The sequence below is a fragment of the Oryza sativa genome, chromosome 3 (genome assembly GCF_034140825.1).
Source record: "Oryza sativa Japonica Group chromosome 3, ASM3414082v1".
In the NCBI taxonomy this organism is placed as follows: Eukaryota; Viridiplantae; Streptophyta; class Magnoliopsida; order Poales; family Poaceae; genus Oryza; species Oryza sativa.
Genome location: NC_089037.1, coordinates 17,467,124 through 17,483,280, shown reverse-complemented (window position 1 = coordinate 17,483,280; position 16,157 = coordinate 17,467,124). Strand labels below are relative to the sequence as shown.

Sequence of the window (16,157 nt, the reverse complement as noted above, 5' to 3'; positions counted from 1 at the left end):
AGTTCTTGTGTTCTATGTTGGCATGTGGCTTTGCTTGTAATTTGTTTCGAACTTACCGATGTGTTTATGTTTCGTCGTGTAATGTCAGACTTCGGCATGTCATGTATTTAGGTCTCGTGATGTAACGTCAGACTTAGGCACCTAATGTCTTTAGGTATGCTGATGTAATGTCGGACTTCGGCATGTAATGTTATGTTATTTTATGTTATATTATCGAACTCTACATATATGTTAAATTGCACGTCATCGTTATGTACCCTTAGTAACATTTGCTATATTTAAATAGCCTGTACTCTTGTTGTACATAATAATTCTTATGATTTTATTACTTTTTCATAATTTTACAAGTTATCTTTTGTTCTACATTACTACTTTTTGAATTGTTCTAACATAAAACACTATATTTTTCAGAGATAGCACGTCATGATACACCTAATTTTTATAATGACATATTAATTTGTTCTTGCAGGTTGCGTGAGGCCGGCCTCCTACCGATGTGTCGGCTGGTGGAGGCTGCAGCCGGCCACGCGGACCCGGCCAAACGCTGGAATGTGGACCGGTCCCTCCTAGCAGCTTTGGTCGACCGATGGAGGCCAGAGACGCACACTTTTCACTTGCCATGCGGTGAGGTAGCCCCTACCCTACAGGACGTATCGTACTTGTTGGGGCTACCGCTCGCGGGAGACGCTGTTGGGCCAGTGACCACGGGTGTGGACTGGAAGGATGATCTGACGGCACGTTTCACACCAGTACATCGCGCACCACATCTCCCACTCCAGCCGTTGGCACACCACCGCAACACCGGACCTACGAAGAGGTGGCTACTTCAGTTCATCGTGAGTGTTTTTGTACCGAAATGACAAGCGTACTACATATTTAGTCGTAAGGTAAGGTGCCTAACATTTTATCGAACGCTTACAGGTCGAGCAGCTACAGGCGGAGGCCGACGAGTACTCCTACAGCCGTTGTTTGGAGGCGTACTTGCTCTTACTTTTTGGCTGGGTGATGTTCTGTGGCGGTCACGGGCACGCGTTCGACAAGGGACTCGTGCACTACGCCAGGAGCATCGCCGACGCCGTGGTAGGCGAGGTGCCTCAGTGGAGCTAGGGTTCCGCGTTGTTGGTGGCTCAGTACCGTGGCCTTTGTGAGGCTTGCACGAAGTCGGATCCCAGCACGACCTTTGGTGGGTGCCCTCTCTTTCTTTCTATCTGGGCAGCTGAGAGGATTACGATCGGCCACCCTGAGGTGGACCAGCATGCGTACGAGGAGTCACTGTACGCGGAGCGACCGGAGGTCGACTACCCTACGATGGGTACTCTGTGGTGCCGTCGTCAGGTACGTTGCATCGATCTTCTCTTATTGTTAAGTTCATTGCTAAGTTCATTGTACATCACATCGATCATCTCGTATTGCAGCGCCGATGGGCTCACGTCCAGGTTAGGCGGTCGTATCCTGAGTTCGTTATGGAGTTCGACCGCCTTCTGCCGACTGACGTCGTGTGGGAGCCCTACAGTGCCGCGGCTACCCAGGCTCGTGCGCCGTTGGGTCTGTCCACACTCTGCACAAGGGACCACGCGTACTGGACGACTACGGTTCCGATGGTCTTCGATATCTATGTTGAGCCTCACGCCCCTTTCCACGTGATGCGGCAGTTTGGCTTCCGTCAACCTTTTCCAGTACCGTTTCCGACGACCGTCCCAGCTGCTGTTCACCGGTAAGATCTTTCACTACGCTTTGATTTGTTGCATTAAAATCTACCTCTCCACAATAATTTGCAACATCTGTTGATTCACACTAATATGATACATTAATTCGCAGGTACTCGCACAAGGGTCAGCAGTCAGCTGGCGACTAGCCCGCCAAGTTGGGGACTTTTGTTGAGAACTGGTTGCTCGCAACCAAGGAGGTCGTGGAGCACGAGGGAGAGCCACACACCGAGGAGGCGTACCAGGCCTACCTACGCTGGTACCAGCCACGCACCCGTACTAGGGTCACCTTCGCTCCCTTGGAGCAGCAGACCCACGTTGCGATCACTAGAGACCTCTACGCCAGGCACCGTGACTAGGACTTCGCTTGTGCTGTGAGTACCCTGCATCGCACCATTCCTTTATGTTTTATTCCTTTCTCTTCGTCAAATTTTACGAATATTTACGAACAAATTAACCATGCAGGTCATCGACATCAACAGGGTCGTCGTTGACGGTTCAACGACGATCCAACGTTTAGGCGCGGGGATTCCGATACCTGTAGAGGAGCACCTGACGACGTACACACTGATGGTGGAGTCGATGCGCTCGATTCTCCGAGTGCTCACCTGTCGTGCAGACGACGTTGCTCGGGCAGACGCAGCACCACAGCGGCCACCCGTACCGACTGGTCCCCGTCCAACTGCGCACGTTCCTAGGCCGACTCCCCCTCCGCACGAAGGTAAGTATTTTTAAGGATTTTTTTGTACATGCCTAGCACATCTATGTGAGCCGATTCATCCGATTGCTTCAGGGTTTCGTGCACCGTTCAGCACCCCGCCTTTCTTGGCTAGGCCTTCTGTTGTGCCCCCCACAGGTACTTAAAAAAACAACAGTACTTCGACAATTAATTTACATGCATTTTATGTCTTAGCTTACAAGAGTCCCGTTGTCGATGTGTAGGTTTCGCCCAGTTCGCTATGACACAGGCCGCCCACTTCTCCCAGGCTGCAGGGTCAGCGTCTCAGGCAGCTGCGTCGACTTCGCACTCAGCGCAGTTCTGGCAGTACATCGGGACTTCATCACACGCAGCTGGCACGTCGAGTCAGGGTCCACCACTAGACCATGTTGGGACCTCATCGGACCACTTGGTGGCTTCCGCCTTGCTCTTCGACATCACTGACTTCGACTTCGCTTCAGGCTCGACAGAGGACGTCATCGGCCCCTCACAGCTAAGAGGCGCACTGCCGGTGCAGACGCAGGACCAGGCGCATGCCACTCCGCCGCCAGACACTCGTGCTACCCATGCTGTGCCACCGGATCGTTTCACCTACTCCCAGGACCACATGCGAGCACAGGCCCGGAGGACCAAGCGTGGTCGCGGCGCGGGGCAGGGCCAGTAGAGCAGACTTCTCTTTGTTTATTTGCTTCGCATGCTAGTACTGTATGCTTGTGTAATGAATGCGTTGTTGTTATATGTGCATGATACCTTTCGGCGCATGCACGATACCTTTCGGCGCATGCACGACTACTTTCTGCCGCACCGATGCAGCCTCCTTTATTCGCGTGCTATACGAGTATTTGCCCGCCATTTGCCGCATACGACCAATGTAACTTTCGGCGCCAATCAGGCGTACCCACCATGCCCCGCCACGTTCACATGTCAGGGATATCACTCGATTTTTGGTGCCTATATAAGTCGCCTTAACGAGCGAGGCCTCACGATCTTTCAGAACTCAGTCACATTCAGTACTCTCTTCCCCACTTGCTTCATTACAAATCCTACCGGCTTTCGTCAATGGCTAGACGCCTGGGCGTTGAGGATCCGAACTAGCGTAGCGATCCTTATGTATACCTACTACCACCTTGGTGCCGGCGTCCTCTCTGCCTATGCAGTGATCGATGCCAACTAATGGCTTCGAGGAATCCTGATATTTGAGGAAGGCGCTTTTTTAGGTGCCCTAACTATGACCGTGAGGTATTTTATTATCTGCATATGCTTATTCATTCCGTATGGGCAATCGTTTTATTCTTCGTAACACTACTCTATTCGGCAGACCCGCACTACGGCTTGCGCATACATCGAGTGGGTCGATACAGAAAATCCCGTTCTCGACCTAACCACTTGTTTAAAAGAAGGTCGCTGGTATTTCGCATCCGAAAGTACTGAGCAATACTTGCATAGAAAAGCAGCTTACGAACGACAATGTCGTGAACAACAGTGCGACTGGTGGGTGCTAACTACGACACTCCCTCCATGGGAAGCCCGTCCAAGATGCAGGTGTGGTAATCGTTGTCAGGTTCTTCGTTCCATAAAGCCTACAACATTGGGTCGAAGGTTCTTTGTTTGTCCAAATATTCTTGTCGACGATTTCATGGTAAGAATATTTTGATTACATGAATCCTTATTTTCTCACAACATTTACTAACTTTGCTCGCTTCACATCTATTCTTTCCTCCCAGGAACGACCAAGGAGATGTCAATACAGAGAATGGATAGACACTAGAAGAGTTCTAACTCCACCTAGCCGTGTTGTGCAGCTTGAACTACCAGAGCAATACATGGTTACTAAAGCGCGGTTTGAGAGAGGAGAGGGATCCTCACGTAGGGGTTAGCTATTATCGGACAACTTGGCATATTGAAATTTCTACTGTCATGCTTCCTTGTCCCATTACTACATCGTCGTTGTGTTCAACTATTGCACTACCTCCCTCCTAGTTCAAATCTAATATCATCTATGTAACCGCAATGGAAATAGTTGTATCATGTTCAAATTATACTACTATTTCTTCATGTTACATAATTCTCCTTGTTTAAGTCCATATAATGTTTCTACGACCGAGACTGCGATAGGCCTATATCAATTCTCTGAGTACTAATACATCGAATAAGTTACAAAATAATACCTTACTTAATATATGAAATTGCGAAACAACCAATTTCAATACATTTTTATAACAATATTAACAAGTTTTACCAATAAATACTTCTTTAATTATTATTAACATAACATAGAAAAATCATTTGGCGATACTTTTTGCATCCGGGTACCTTGGGGCGGCAAGGGGCCCAAATGCAAAAAGTACGAACCCCAAGCTCTTTTGGCCGACAAGGGGCGGCAAGGGGCTAAATGCAATTTTGGCCGACGTCGTGTGCCACGTCAGCTTGCTGCCCACCACTGGGGCGGCAGGGTCTATTTTTGTAATTTTTTTGGCCGATAGATTATTTCTGTAAAATTTTTAAAAAAAATCTAAAAATGAAAAAAATTCCTACGAATCCAATGCGGAGTCCGACTACGTATCGAATACGGAGACCGTATCGACAGTAAATCAAATACGGATACCTATCGATTCCGTATTCTCCTCTGTTCCGCTCTCTCTTCCCCAATCCGATTAGGGTTTTACGCTTCCCCGTCTCCGCCTCCACCTCGAATCCTTCTCTCTCGCCGTCTCCATCTCCGCCTCGAATCCTTCCCTCTCCCCGCCTCCGATCAAGCTTCTCCGGCTTCCGATTCTCCCTGACGCCACTCCCTTCACCACTCTTCACGCCCGCTGTCATGGCGTACAGGGCGCCTACTCTCCGGCCGCAGCTCGCGGCGTCTCCGGCGAGCCGAGTTCCGCTATCTGATTCTCGTCGGCCGCCAGTATATTCCGGAAGTAACGGCTTCTGGAGCGGCAGAGGCAGATCGGGTCGCGCTTCGACCAGCTCGAGTAGGGTTGAGGACAAGGTACTCCGACGACGAGGTTTGGATGGTGACCAAACTTCAGTCCGCGCTTTCTCGAGCCCAAGAGAAGGGGCGAATTGGATGGGCAGTAGTCCCGCTTCCTCTAGCAGCAGCAGTAGTAGCCATGCTTCCTCCTCGAGCGAAAGTTGGATTAGAGATAAGCTGTCCGGTGTCCGTCCGTCATCGCTCGCCGGGCGGGCACCGACCACCGGCACCAAGAGGCAGTGCAGCAGTCCTCCGCCATCAGCTGATCGTTCAGAGAAGAAGGCGAAAGAAGATCTGGCGATGGAGGAGCCTCCGGAGGCTCTGGCAATGGAGGAGCAGCAGGATGCACTTGCAACTAAGGAGCAAGCTCTGGCAATGGAGGAGGAGCAGGGTGCCCCTGCAACTAAGGGGGAGCAGGAGGTGTTGCCCGAGATGGAGGAGGAGCAACTGGTGATGGAGGAGGAGCAGGAGTCGTTGGCGATGGATAAGATGGAGTCGGGGATGGAGGAGCAGCCAGGGATAGAGGAGGAGGTGTTGCCGGAGATGGAGGAGCAACTGATGATAGAGGAGGAGCAGGAGTTGTCGGCGATGGATAAGATGGAGTCGGGGATGGAGGAGCAGCCAGGGATAGAGGAGGAGGTGTTGCCGGAGATGGAGGAGCAACTGATGATAGAGGAGGAGCAGGAGTTGTCGGCGATGGATAAGATGGAGTCGGGGATGGAGGAGCAGCCAGGGATAGAGGAGGAGGTGTTGCCGGAGATGGAGGAGCAACTGATGATAGAGGAGGAGCAGGAGTTGTCGGCGATGGATAAGATGGAGTCGGGGATGGAGGAGCAGCCTGGGATAGAGGAGGAGCAACCGGCGACGGAGGAGGTGCCGGCGATGGAGACACCAGTGCTGGAGAAGGAATCTGTGCCGTACTTTGCTGGGCCGTCGTTCAACTTCGCACCACATCCGAGCGAACTCCCTTTTCCATCTTTACTTATTCACTTAATTCATTCTCACTGATCCCTTTCTTACATTGTGTTTTATGATGCGAATTCCTTACTGTTTTTTTACCTAACTAAGTGTCTTTATTCTATTTTCCTTAACAGGACGAACGTGGAGAGGTGAGGACAAGATGAATGTTGATTCGATGCACTGTCGGCGGTCAGCTTACCCAGCAGTCACTGCCTCAGCTCAGCCATCCAGGCCACTGCCTTCATGAGACATGCTCCAACTAGAACATGTAGTTATTTGTTTTCTTCCCCTCTCCCTATCAGGCTTCAGGGCTTGATCAGTTACTTTTTTTTCTTCTTCCTCCCTCCCTATTAGGCTTGATGTCAATACGTTTTGTAACTTGCTCAATCTTAACTAAATGGATGCAATCGTTGCCCCTAAGATTATGTAAATGGCTCAATCTTAATGGAATAAATAAATGGCAATCTTTACCCTCCCTTGTAAATTTGCAGCTGTGTGTTGTGTCTGTGTGTTCTCCATATGAGAGGAAATGCTTGGGGATAATGGTCTTTGCAGTAGAAAGAGTTAGAGGGAATAAGCTGTTCTGGGCTTGAAAAACCAGCTGCTATGCCTTCATCTACATCCTCCTAATTTAGGTAATATATCATATTTTACTGACATCGTTTCCATTTAATATAATGCTGATCATGTCCCGTGGATATTTCTCTAAGTTAAAAGAGTTTCTATGCACGATAAGGTTGTTTTTGTATGGCTGCAGTTGGGCGCCGATGATGCGCTCCCTAGTGCGAATACTCATCTGGATCTGGTCTCCTCCCATCTCCGCGATGATGGCAACTGGCTCACTGTGATGTCCTCTTTATGCCATCCCAGCAGGGGTTGGTGCCTCTGGGCTATCTTTGGGTCGCACGCTTTTGCCATTGACACCACCGCGGACGCAGACATTTTGACATTGGATTTGGCTGGTATTGTTGCCTTGACCTTTTGTTTTTGCTAATTTTTGATGTTGCATGATATATATGTGCTCGATGAAATGGGGCCCGCATGCAATACTTGTTCTTATTTCAGTAGATGGTTATACCATTTGCAGTGTATTTTCACCCTAAGTACTACTATTTGGTTACAACATCGTGTTTCTGTTCATGTGAAGTGAGCCAGAGGGTTATAACATCAGCTTTAATTCACTTTTTTATTTTGCTTTAATAGCTACGGTTGGGTCTGAAACTTAATTGTTGAGATATATGTGCAGCTCCATTTTGCACTAGTAATAATAGTTTGTTAGGATGGTCTGTCGTAACAATTTACTGTTACTTCTGTGACATTTGTTCAATCAAAATTTGATGCATTTGTGATATTTGCTGTTTAGGACTGAAAGAAACTACTTCTTGCCCTAGAGCAAAAGGTAATAATGTAAAGCACTGTGGCACTGTAAGTTTATAACCATAGCAGAAAGTGCAAAATGCATGACTCAGTTAGGAGAAAACAGGAACAGGCTGAGAAGAAGATGTGTAATACCCAGGAAACTTTCAGCAGCAAAATATAATTCAGTAACTATGCAAAATCACTACTTGGACCTAATGGGCTATTAATGTGAAATTGAATTTTCAGGTTATAGATGGTGTAGTGAGGTTAAATATATAGGGTCTGATAAGGTGCAAACACTGCTAGTGCTGGCCTTGAGGTTGGAGGATTAGTAAGATTCTGCTTCTCTCTGTTTTTTTGGGCACACACAGGAGAGCTGCGCATCATCATGGATCAAGCCAGGAATTCTGCAAGGTTAGGGCTTGTTTCCTATAGCTAGGGTCGCGGTGCCATAGATCTTTGTTTAATCTGAAAGATATTGCTCTTGTTTGGCTCTGTATGTGATGTAGCTATTGGTCTACGTTTCGTATTATATCTTGGATCGTTTTGATTTTGTTCTACCACTGCATGTTTGTTCAAAAATCTGAAACCGCTCTTCTTTGCGGGTCTTTTGTTGAACCTAGGCGTTGGCGTTTCAGTATTGGTTGCTGTGCTCTTCTAAAGAAAATGGCAAACATTTGAGGCCAAGGCAATTTGGGCGTCTCCTTTGTGCATGCATGAGCTTTGTGTCATGACCGGCAATGGTGACACTGAGAAAGAGGTTTAACTGTGAATGATAGTGTGTGTGTTTTGGGCTAGACTTTATCAAATAGAATGCGGCCTGCGTGCCTTAAATCATTTGGGCCAACGGTCCATGTAATCAGGAGATAAATACTCAAGAGAGAGAATGGCTGTGGCCAGCCTGGCAAAAAGAAATCGAATCTATCTCTCTCCAAACTGTCTCTCCTCTGCCTCAGCTCTGTTTCTCTTCGTCCCCAACTCCGATCTCGTCTAAATATCTCTCTCTCTCGTCGGCGGTGAGTTTCGCGGTGGCGTAGTGTTACAGTGGTATCAGAGACAGGTTGTGGGCGTCGCCGTGCGTTGGATTCTTCCTGATTCGCCACGGCGCCCACAAAACTTTCAGCCCCTTTGAAGCAAGCTATGGACTCCATGGAGTCCAAACTCTTGGAGAAGTTGGAAGGCATCACAAAGTGGATGCACGAGATTGATCAGCGGCTGGATTCCCAAAGTGGCAGTCTCGAGAAGGTGACTACCAAGGTGGATCTCGCCATGGATTCCGTCGGCAAGGTGCAGCAAGAGTGTGCTGAGTTGGCCCGTTCGATGAAGCGGGTGGCCAGCTGCTCTGATCAGGCCGGGATTTTGGGTTCGCCTTTCGGGATCTCGCAGGTTAGTGCAAGTGGTTCCGCGACTCCTCCGCCGTTGAATCCACTTGTTCCTCCTGTGTTGGATGGGGTTGATTTGGGTCATGGTTTTGGTGATGGGATTTATCGGCGTCATCAGCCACTTCCTAAAATGGATTTTCCTCGTTTCGATGGTTCTGATGTGCGGATTTGGTTGGATATGTGTGAGACTTATTTTGACATGTACCAAATCACTCAAAATTTCAAAGTCTCTGCTGCTGTGTTGCATATGTCGGGAAATGCGGCTCAATGGTATCATTCTTATAAGTTAGTGAATGAGGTTAACTCTTGGGATCAGTTTAGAATGGCAGTCGCAACAGAATTTGAGTGTGTTGTGGAACGTGAGAAAATGTCTGCACTAGATACTCTGACTCAAACTGGTACAATGACTGAGTATAAACAACAATTTGATTCTCTTGTCTATCAGATCAGAGTGTTTGATCCATCTATGGGGGGTAAAATGTTAGTGACTCATTTTATGAATGGTCTTACTGAAGAAATTCGAGCTGCTGTTGTTATTCAATTGCCTGACACTGTACAGCAAGCATCTGCTATTGCTCTTATGCAGGAATCTGTCTTGGCTAGTAGAGCTACCAAAGCTCTCAAAGGGAAATTTGTGAAACTTCCTCAGTACAAGAGTGATGTCAGTTCTGATACTACTCTAGGTCGAGTAGATAAAGGGGATCTATGGAAGGCTAAGCAGTTGAAAGACTATCGACGTGCTCAGGGTCTTTGTTTTAAGTGTGGTGACAAATATACTCCTGAACATCGTTGTGCTGTTGGAGGCCAAATCAAAGCTATGAAGTTGGAAGAGGTGCTCACTGATGACATATTGGATGCTGTTATTGCTGCAGAACAATCTGATGATGAGGAGGACTGTCATATTTCTCTGAATGCATTTACAGGAGCTCACCTTCCTACTGCTATTCATTTGAGAGCATTGGTTCACAGTAAAGTCTTGTTACTTTTGGTGGATTCTGGCAGCTCTCACAGCTTTATTGATTACAACTTTGCACATATGCTGGGTTTACCTCTAAAACCAATTCCTTCTACTCTGGTGAAAGTTGCTAATGGTGATTGCTTACCTTGTCAGTATGTGGTTCCTAGTTTTTCTTGGTGGATTCAGGGGCACACATTTACTTATGACATGAGGGTGGTCACTTTGGAGGGTCACGATGCCATCTTGGGTATGGACTGGCTTGAGCAATGGGGGGAAATGTCTTGTCATTGGGCTAATAAAACACTCAAGTTTCAGTATCAAGGGTCTTGGATTTCTCTTCAAGGAGTACAAGATGCTGCAGTCCCTTCTGAAATTGCTGCTGTCACTCTGCCACAACTTTTGAAATGGCATAAGGGTTGTGAAATATGGGCTGCTGCTTTGTTGGAACATTCCCAGGATGATGTCTAGCATGTGATTCCTTCTTCGGTGCAACAATTGTTAACTGACTTTGACGATGTCTTTCACGATCCTAAGTGTCTTCCCCCACACAGGGTTTTTGATCATGCTATTTCTCTAGTACCTGATGCTACTCCTGTCAACTGCAGACCTTATCGCTATTCTCCGTTACAAAAAGACGAGATTGAGAAACAGGTGAAAGAAATGATTGATGCTGGTTTAATTACACCTAGTATGAGTCCCTATACATCACCTGTTTTACTTGTCAAGAAAAAGGATGGTAGTTGGCGTTTTTGTGTGGATTACAGAAGATTAAATGCTCTCACCATTAAAAGTAAGTTTCCTATGCCGGTTGTTGATGAATTATTGGATGAGCTCTCAGGTACTAAATTCTTCTCTAAACTGGACTTGAAAGCTGGGTATCATCAAATTCGAATGGTGGAAACTGATGAAGCCAAGACAGCCTTTAAGACACATCATGGGCAATTTCAGTTTAGGGTTATGCCATTTGGTCTCACGAATGCACCCTCCACCTTTTAGTGCCTTATGAACTCAGTCTTTGCACTATTTATCAGGAAGTTTGTGTTGGTGTTTATGGACGATATCTTAGTTTATAGCCCTGACCTTGATAGTCATTTGCATCATCTTCAGCAAGTTTTTGTTATTTTGAGGCAGCACCAGTTATTTGCTAAGAGGTCTAAATGCTCTTTTGCTTGCACTCAACTGGAATACTTAGGACATATCATTTCTGACAAAGGAGTTAGTACTGATCCTGAGAAGACAGCAGCAATGCTGGCTTGGCCTGTGCCTACTTCTGTTACTGAATTGAGGGGATTTTTGGGACTGACAGGCTATTACAGAAAATTTGTTCAGGGTTATAGTATCATAGCATGACCATTGACACTCTTGTTGAAGAAGAAGGCCTTTCTTTGGACTGATGCTGCTTAGCTTGCTTTTGATCAGTTGAAGACAGCTATGAGTAACACTCCAGTGTTAGCTTTGCCCAATTTTCAGCTTCCTTTTACTTTGGAGACTGATGCATGTGCTTATGGTCTTGGTGCTGTTTTAAGTTAGCAAGGTCACCCTATTGCTTATTATAGCAAAACTTTGGGTCCTGTTAATCAGAAATTGTCCATTTACGAAAAAGAGTTTCTAGCTATTATGATGGCTGTGGATAAGTGGAGATGTTATCTGCAGAGAGGTCCATTTATCATTAAAACAGATCACAAAAGCTTGTGTCATTTGGATGATCAAATATTGGGGACTGAATTACAGCAAAAGGCAATGACTAAATTGATGGGTTTGCAATATTCTTTTCAATACAAGAGAGGGGTTGATAATATTGTTGCTGATGCTTTATCTAGAATGCCTTCCTCCTCTCAATTTTGTGCTCTTTCTGTGGTCCAACCGATCTGGATTCAGGAGGTGATCAATTCTTATACAGTGGATCCTCAAGCTCAGCAGCTACTAGCTGAGTTGGCTGTGCATTCTCCTAATTCTCAAGGGTATTCATTGACACAAGGGATTATTAGATTCCAGAATAAGATTTGGATTGGATCCAATGCAGGACTGCATACTAAGTTGATTCAAGCTTTTCATGCTTCTGCACTTGGTGGCCATTCTGGGATTGCTGCTACTTATCATCGGATTAAGAAATTATTTGCTTGGCCTGGTCTCAAGTTGGATGTTGAAAATTTTGTGAAGCAATGTCAGGTTTGCCAACAGGCCAAACATGAACACTGTCAGCTTCCTGGACTGTTAGCTCCTCTCCCAATTCCAAAAGAGGCCTGGCAGGACATCTCCATGGATTTTATTGAAGGTTTACCGCGCTCTGATGGTTATAATGCAATTTTGGTGGTGGTGGATCGTTTTACTAAGTATGCGAATTTCATTCCTTTGCGTCATCCATTCACTGCATCACAAGTGGCTCATTTGGTGGACAAAACTGTATTTAAAACTCATGGCATCCCTCGTTCTATTGTGTCTGATCGTGATCATCTCTTTACTAGCAAGTTCTGGACAACTCTTTTTGCTACTTGGGACACTCAATTACAGATGAGCACAGCATATCACCCGCAAACAGATAGCCAAACAGAGCGTGTCAATCAATGTTTGGAAATGTATTTACGATGCATGACTCAGGCTAACCCTAAGAAGTGGAGCCATTGGATTCATTTGGCAGAATTTTGGTGCAATACAAATTATCATACATCTCTTGGCTGTTCTCCTCATAAGGCTCTTTTTGGGGTGGATCCTCATTATTCTCAAGTTCCTGATCTGACATTGGCTACTCTGCCTGATGTGGTGGATGTTTAGACTGAAAGGCAGCACTTGTCTGAATTTTTACAGCAGCAGTTAACTCGAGCCCAGCTGCGTATGAAGAACAAGGCTGATAAAGGTCGTTCTGACCGTGTTTTTGCTGTGGGTGATGCTGTTTTCTTGAAGTTACAGCCTTATGCTCAGTCCTCAGTAGTTAATAGACCATATCCTAAGTTGGCTTATAAGTTCTTTGGCCCTTTTACTGTTTTGGAGCGCATTGGAGTGGCGGCTTATCGTTTGGATCTACCTGCCAGCAGCACTGTGCATCCGGTGTTTCATGTTTCTCAACTCAAAGCTCAGGTGCCAGATCATACTCCTGTTTATACTTCTTTGCCATCCCCAGTGGTTCTTGATGCTGCTGACGTTGTTCCTGAGGCGATTTTGGAGCGTCGACTAGTGAAGCGCGGCAATGCAGCTCATGTCCAGGTGTTGCTGAAATGGTCTTTATTACCAGCAGATCATGCTACTTGGGAGGACTATCATGTTGTGAAGACTCGCTTTCCAGATGCTCCAGCTTGGGGACAAGCTAAAACTCCTGCGGGCGGCACTGTCATGACCGGCAATGGTGACACTGAGAAAGAGGTTTAACTGTGAATGATAGTGTGTGTGTTTTGGGCTAAACTTTATCAAATAGAATGTGGCCTGCGTGCCTTAAATCGTTTGGGCCAACGGTCCATGTAATCAGGAGATAAATACTCGAGAGAGAGAATGGCTGTGGCCAACCTGGCAAAAAGAAATCGAATCTATCTCTCTCCAAACTCTGTCTCTCCTCTGCCTCAGCTCTGTTTCTCTTCGTCCCCAACTCCGATCTCGTCTAAATATCTCTCTCTCTCGTCGGCGGCGAGTTTCGCGGTGGCGTAGTGTTACACTTTGCTTATGCTGCCATGCAGGTGAGGGAGATGAACTTCCGGAATGAAATTCCCACACATGAGGGCTCTGAGACAATTTTGTGATGTTGATTTCATTTATACCGAGAGTAACGTGCAAACCAGCGGTAAGTATGCAATATTTTAACTAATCAATTCTTTCTAATTCAAGTATCAATTCAATTAATATTTTTCTGTCGACTTTGTGTGGATTGAGAAGTTATCTGTTGACTCTCCTGTCTGTGAAGTAGTATCAGTTACTCCTCTCAAATAATCACCATGATTCTGTTCTGCTATGCACTTCTCTGTCTCAGCTGTCCTGATTAATAGTACTTCACTAACATTCTTGTCTTGTACTCGCCATGGCACCCCTGTGCCCTGGTTCATAATGTTCGATCTACCCTTTAAAATAAACGATCGAGATTCATTCTACTTGTAGTAGAATACTGCAAGTAGAATGCACCAGAGCGTACCCCTCAATATAATTGTTAAATCTCTGCAGTAAATTAATAAAGCTGATAAATGAAGCCAGGTTGGAATATGACTGTTCAATATGATTGTTACTTTGGTGGCTGGAATTAATTTCCAAAGTCTGTATCCATTTTATATTTTCTCTGCGCTACAATGTGATATTGGATTTGGTATACCCAAGGTCTTCACTGTTCCGGCAGCTAACTAATTAGAGGCATCAAAATTTCAAACCACATACATCCCTATCTTTTTTCTTTTGTTTCTTAACTGTACTGGCGCACTGAATTTTGGGGTACTGATTTGGTGTGCTTTTGTTTGATATTGGTTACCTTCTTCTCTTGGGAGAAATGTTTAGTCTCTGCTCCCTTGCTACACTTGCAACCAAGTTTGTCTTCTGAGAAGTTAAATTAGCCTCCATGCATATGGCAGTTTGCTACTTGCTGGTCTTTGAGATTGTTTGCTTGTCAATTTTGTTGGGTATGTGCAATTAGGAAAATAGTTTCTGATGGAGCACCACTAATTTTGTTTAATTTCCAGTTCGGCTAGAGTTGGAACAGATCGTGGATTCGTGGTGATGATTCTATTCAGCAAAATGAGGTCAATGACAAATATGAAAGTGATACTCAGCAAATTCTGATTCTTTCACCTGACCAATAGTCAGCCCCATCCTCTTAAAGTTCAGATACTGCTGATCATGTTGTAGTGGATATCTATAGACATATAAGATTCTATAGATTTTAGGAGGGGCATCTCAGATGCTACAAGTGTAACAGCACCAAGTCATGGTTGTTGGTTGTTCATCTGACCTCATTGTTGCTTGTTGGTTGCTGGACGTACAGGGGGCGAACCATCAGCACCTAGTTCTTAGCCAGGAAAGGGTCAAGCTGGGCGATTGTAAGAAAGCGTTGGGCCGGCCGACGACGTAGCTGCCGGCGGCCGGCGACTGTGCTGGGGACGGCACCGCCGAGCCAATGGCCGCGGACGCCGTCGTTCATTGCTGCCTACCGTGGATTTGTGGTTCTAATTTTCATTCTTTGGATGTCATGACAAGTCACCCGGCAATCTACTCGTCCAAAAATATAAGTATTTTTAAATCCTGATACAGTATTCAAGATGCTACTTTGACCAGCAATATTTATAAAAGTAAAATGTTTTAAATAAAAAGAGTTGCATATTATAATAGTTTATTTAATAATAAATCTAGTAACACCAATTTTACATGATTGATTTTTTTTTTGTTATTAATAGTCAAAGTTAAAAATATTTGACTTATCACTATGCTAAACATGCTTATATTTTTGGAACGGAGGGAATAGATTTGTAGCAACCAACAGGCAACAATGACGTGCTTTGGTCCGTTGTCAGATCATTCATATGTCTGTTCATGTAGAGCTCGGTGGATTTTGAGGCTGAAAATGGACCTTCTAGCCTTTGCAGTTCCTATATTGGTATCTTCGACCGTTACAATGTGCTTGCTTTAACTTGGGTGCTTCACATATTATCGCATCTTCATTTTTTCTTTTCATGTGCCTTTCAGACCTGATGCTTGGCTCTGTTTACATTAGTGGTCAACAGTTTTTATAAAAAAACTTTCAAATATAGTGTAATTATATTATAACTATTATGTAACTACTATCTAATTATTATGTAACTTGCACAAAAGTGCAATGGAGCAACTGGTTAATGGAGGTTAACTAGCAAAAACCGTTGACTTAGTCTATAGCATTCCTTGTTTTTTTTTATTTTTTGGAACTGGTAAATTCCTGAAATTTGGATCGAACGGTGGTGAGGGCACGATGATTGCGCAGCGTACAAGTCAAGGCCAAGTCGTCGGGAACGTGGACATTCCGTAACGGACTTTCCAAACGCCGTCGCTGTCGTACTACTCCCTCCCGCTTCTCACGCCGTCAGCGCTCGTACAACCCGACCAGTAGTACTACTCCTAGTACAACCTCGCCTACCCGCTGCAACCATACCCCACCCGACATGGA

At 45.6% G+C, this 16,157-nt stretch overlaps 2 protein-coding genes and 1 pseudogene across 2 annotated transcripts; all 3 read left to right on the top strand.

Moving 5' to 3' along the window:
• The first annotated feature begins 167 nt into the window (after positions 1–167).
• On the top strand, positions 168–3,975 carry LOC136355643 (serine/threonine-protein phosphatase 7 long form homolog; annotated as a pseudogene).
• Positions 3,976–5,052: 1,077 nt separating this feature from the next.
• On the top strand, positions 5,053–6,831 carry LOC4333099 (uncharacterized). The gene has a single exon (XM_015772871.3). It carries the CDS (start codon positions 5,243–5,245, stop codon positions 6,401–6,403), a length of 1,161 nt encoding a protein of 386 aa, XP_015628357.1. The 5' UTR covers positions 5,053–5,242; the 3' UTR covers positions 6,404–6,831.
• A 6,055-nt stretch (positions 6,832–12,886) lies between these two features.
• LOC136355642 (uncharacterized) lies at positions 12,887–13,417 on the top strand. Its single transcript, XM_066308471.1, has one exon. The coding sequence runs from the start codon at positions 12,887–12,889 to the stop codon at positions 13,415–13,417; it is 531 nt and encodes a 176-aa protein (XP_066164568.1).
• Positions 13,418–16,157: the final 2,740 nt, after the last annotated feature.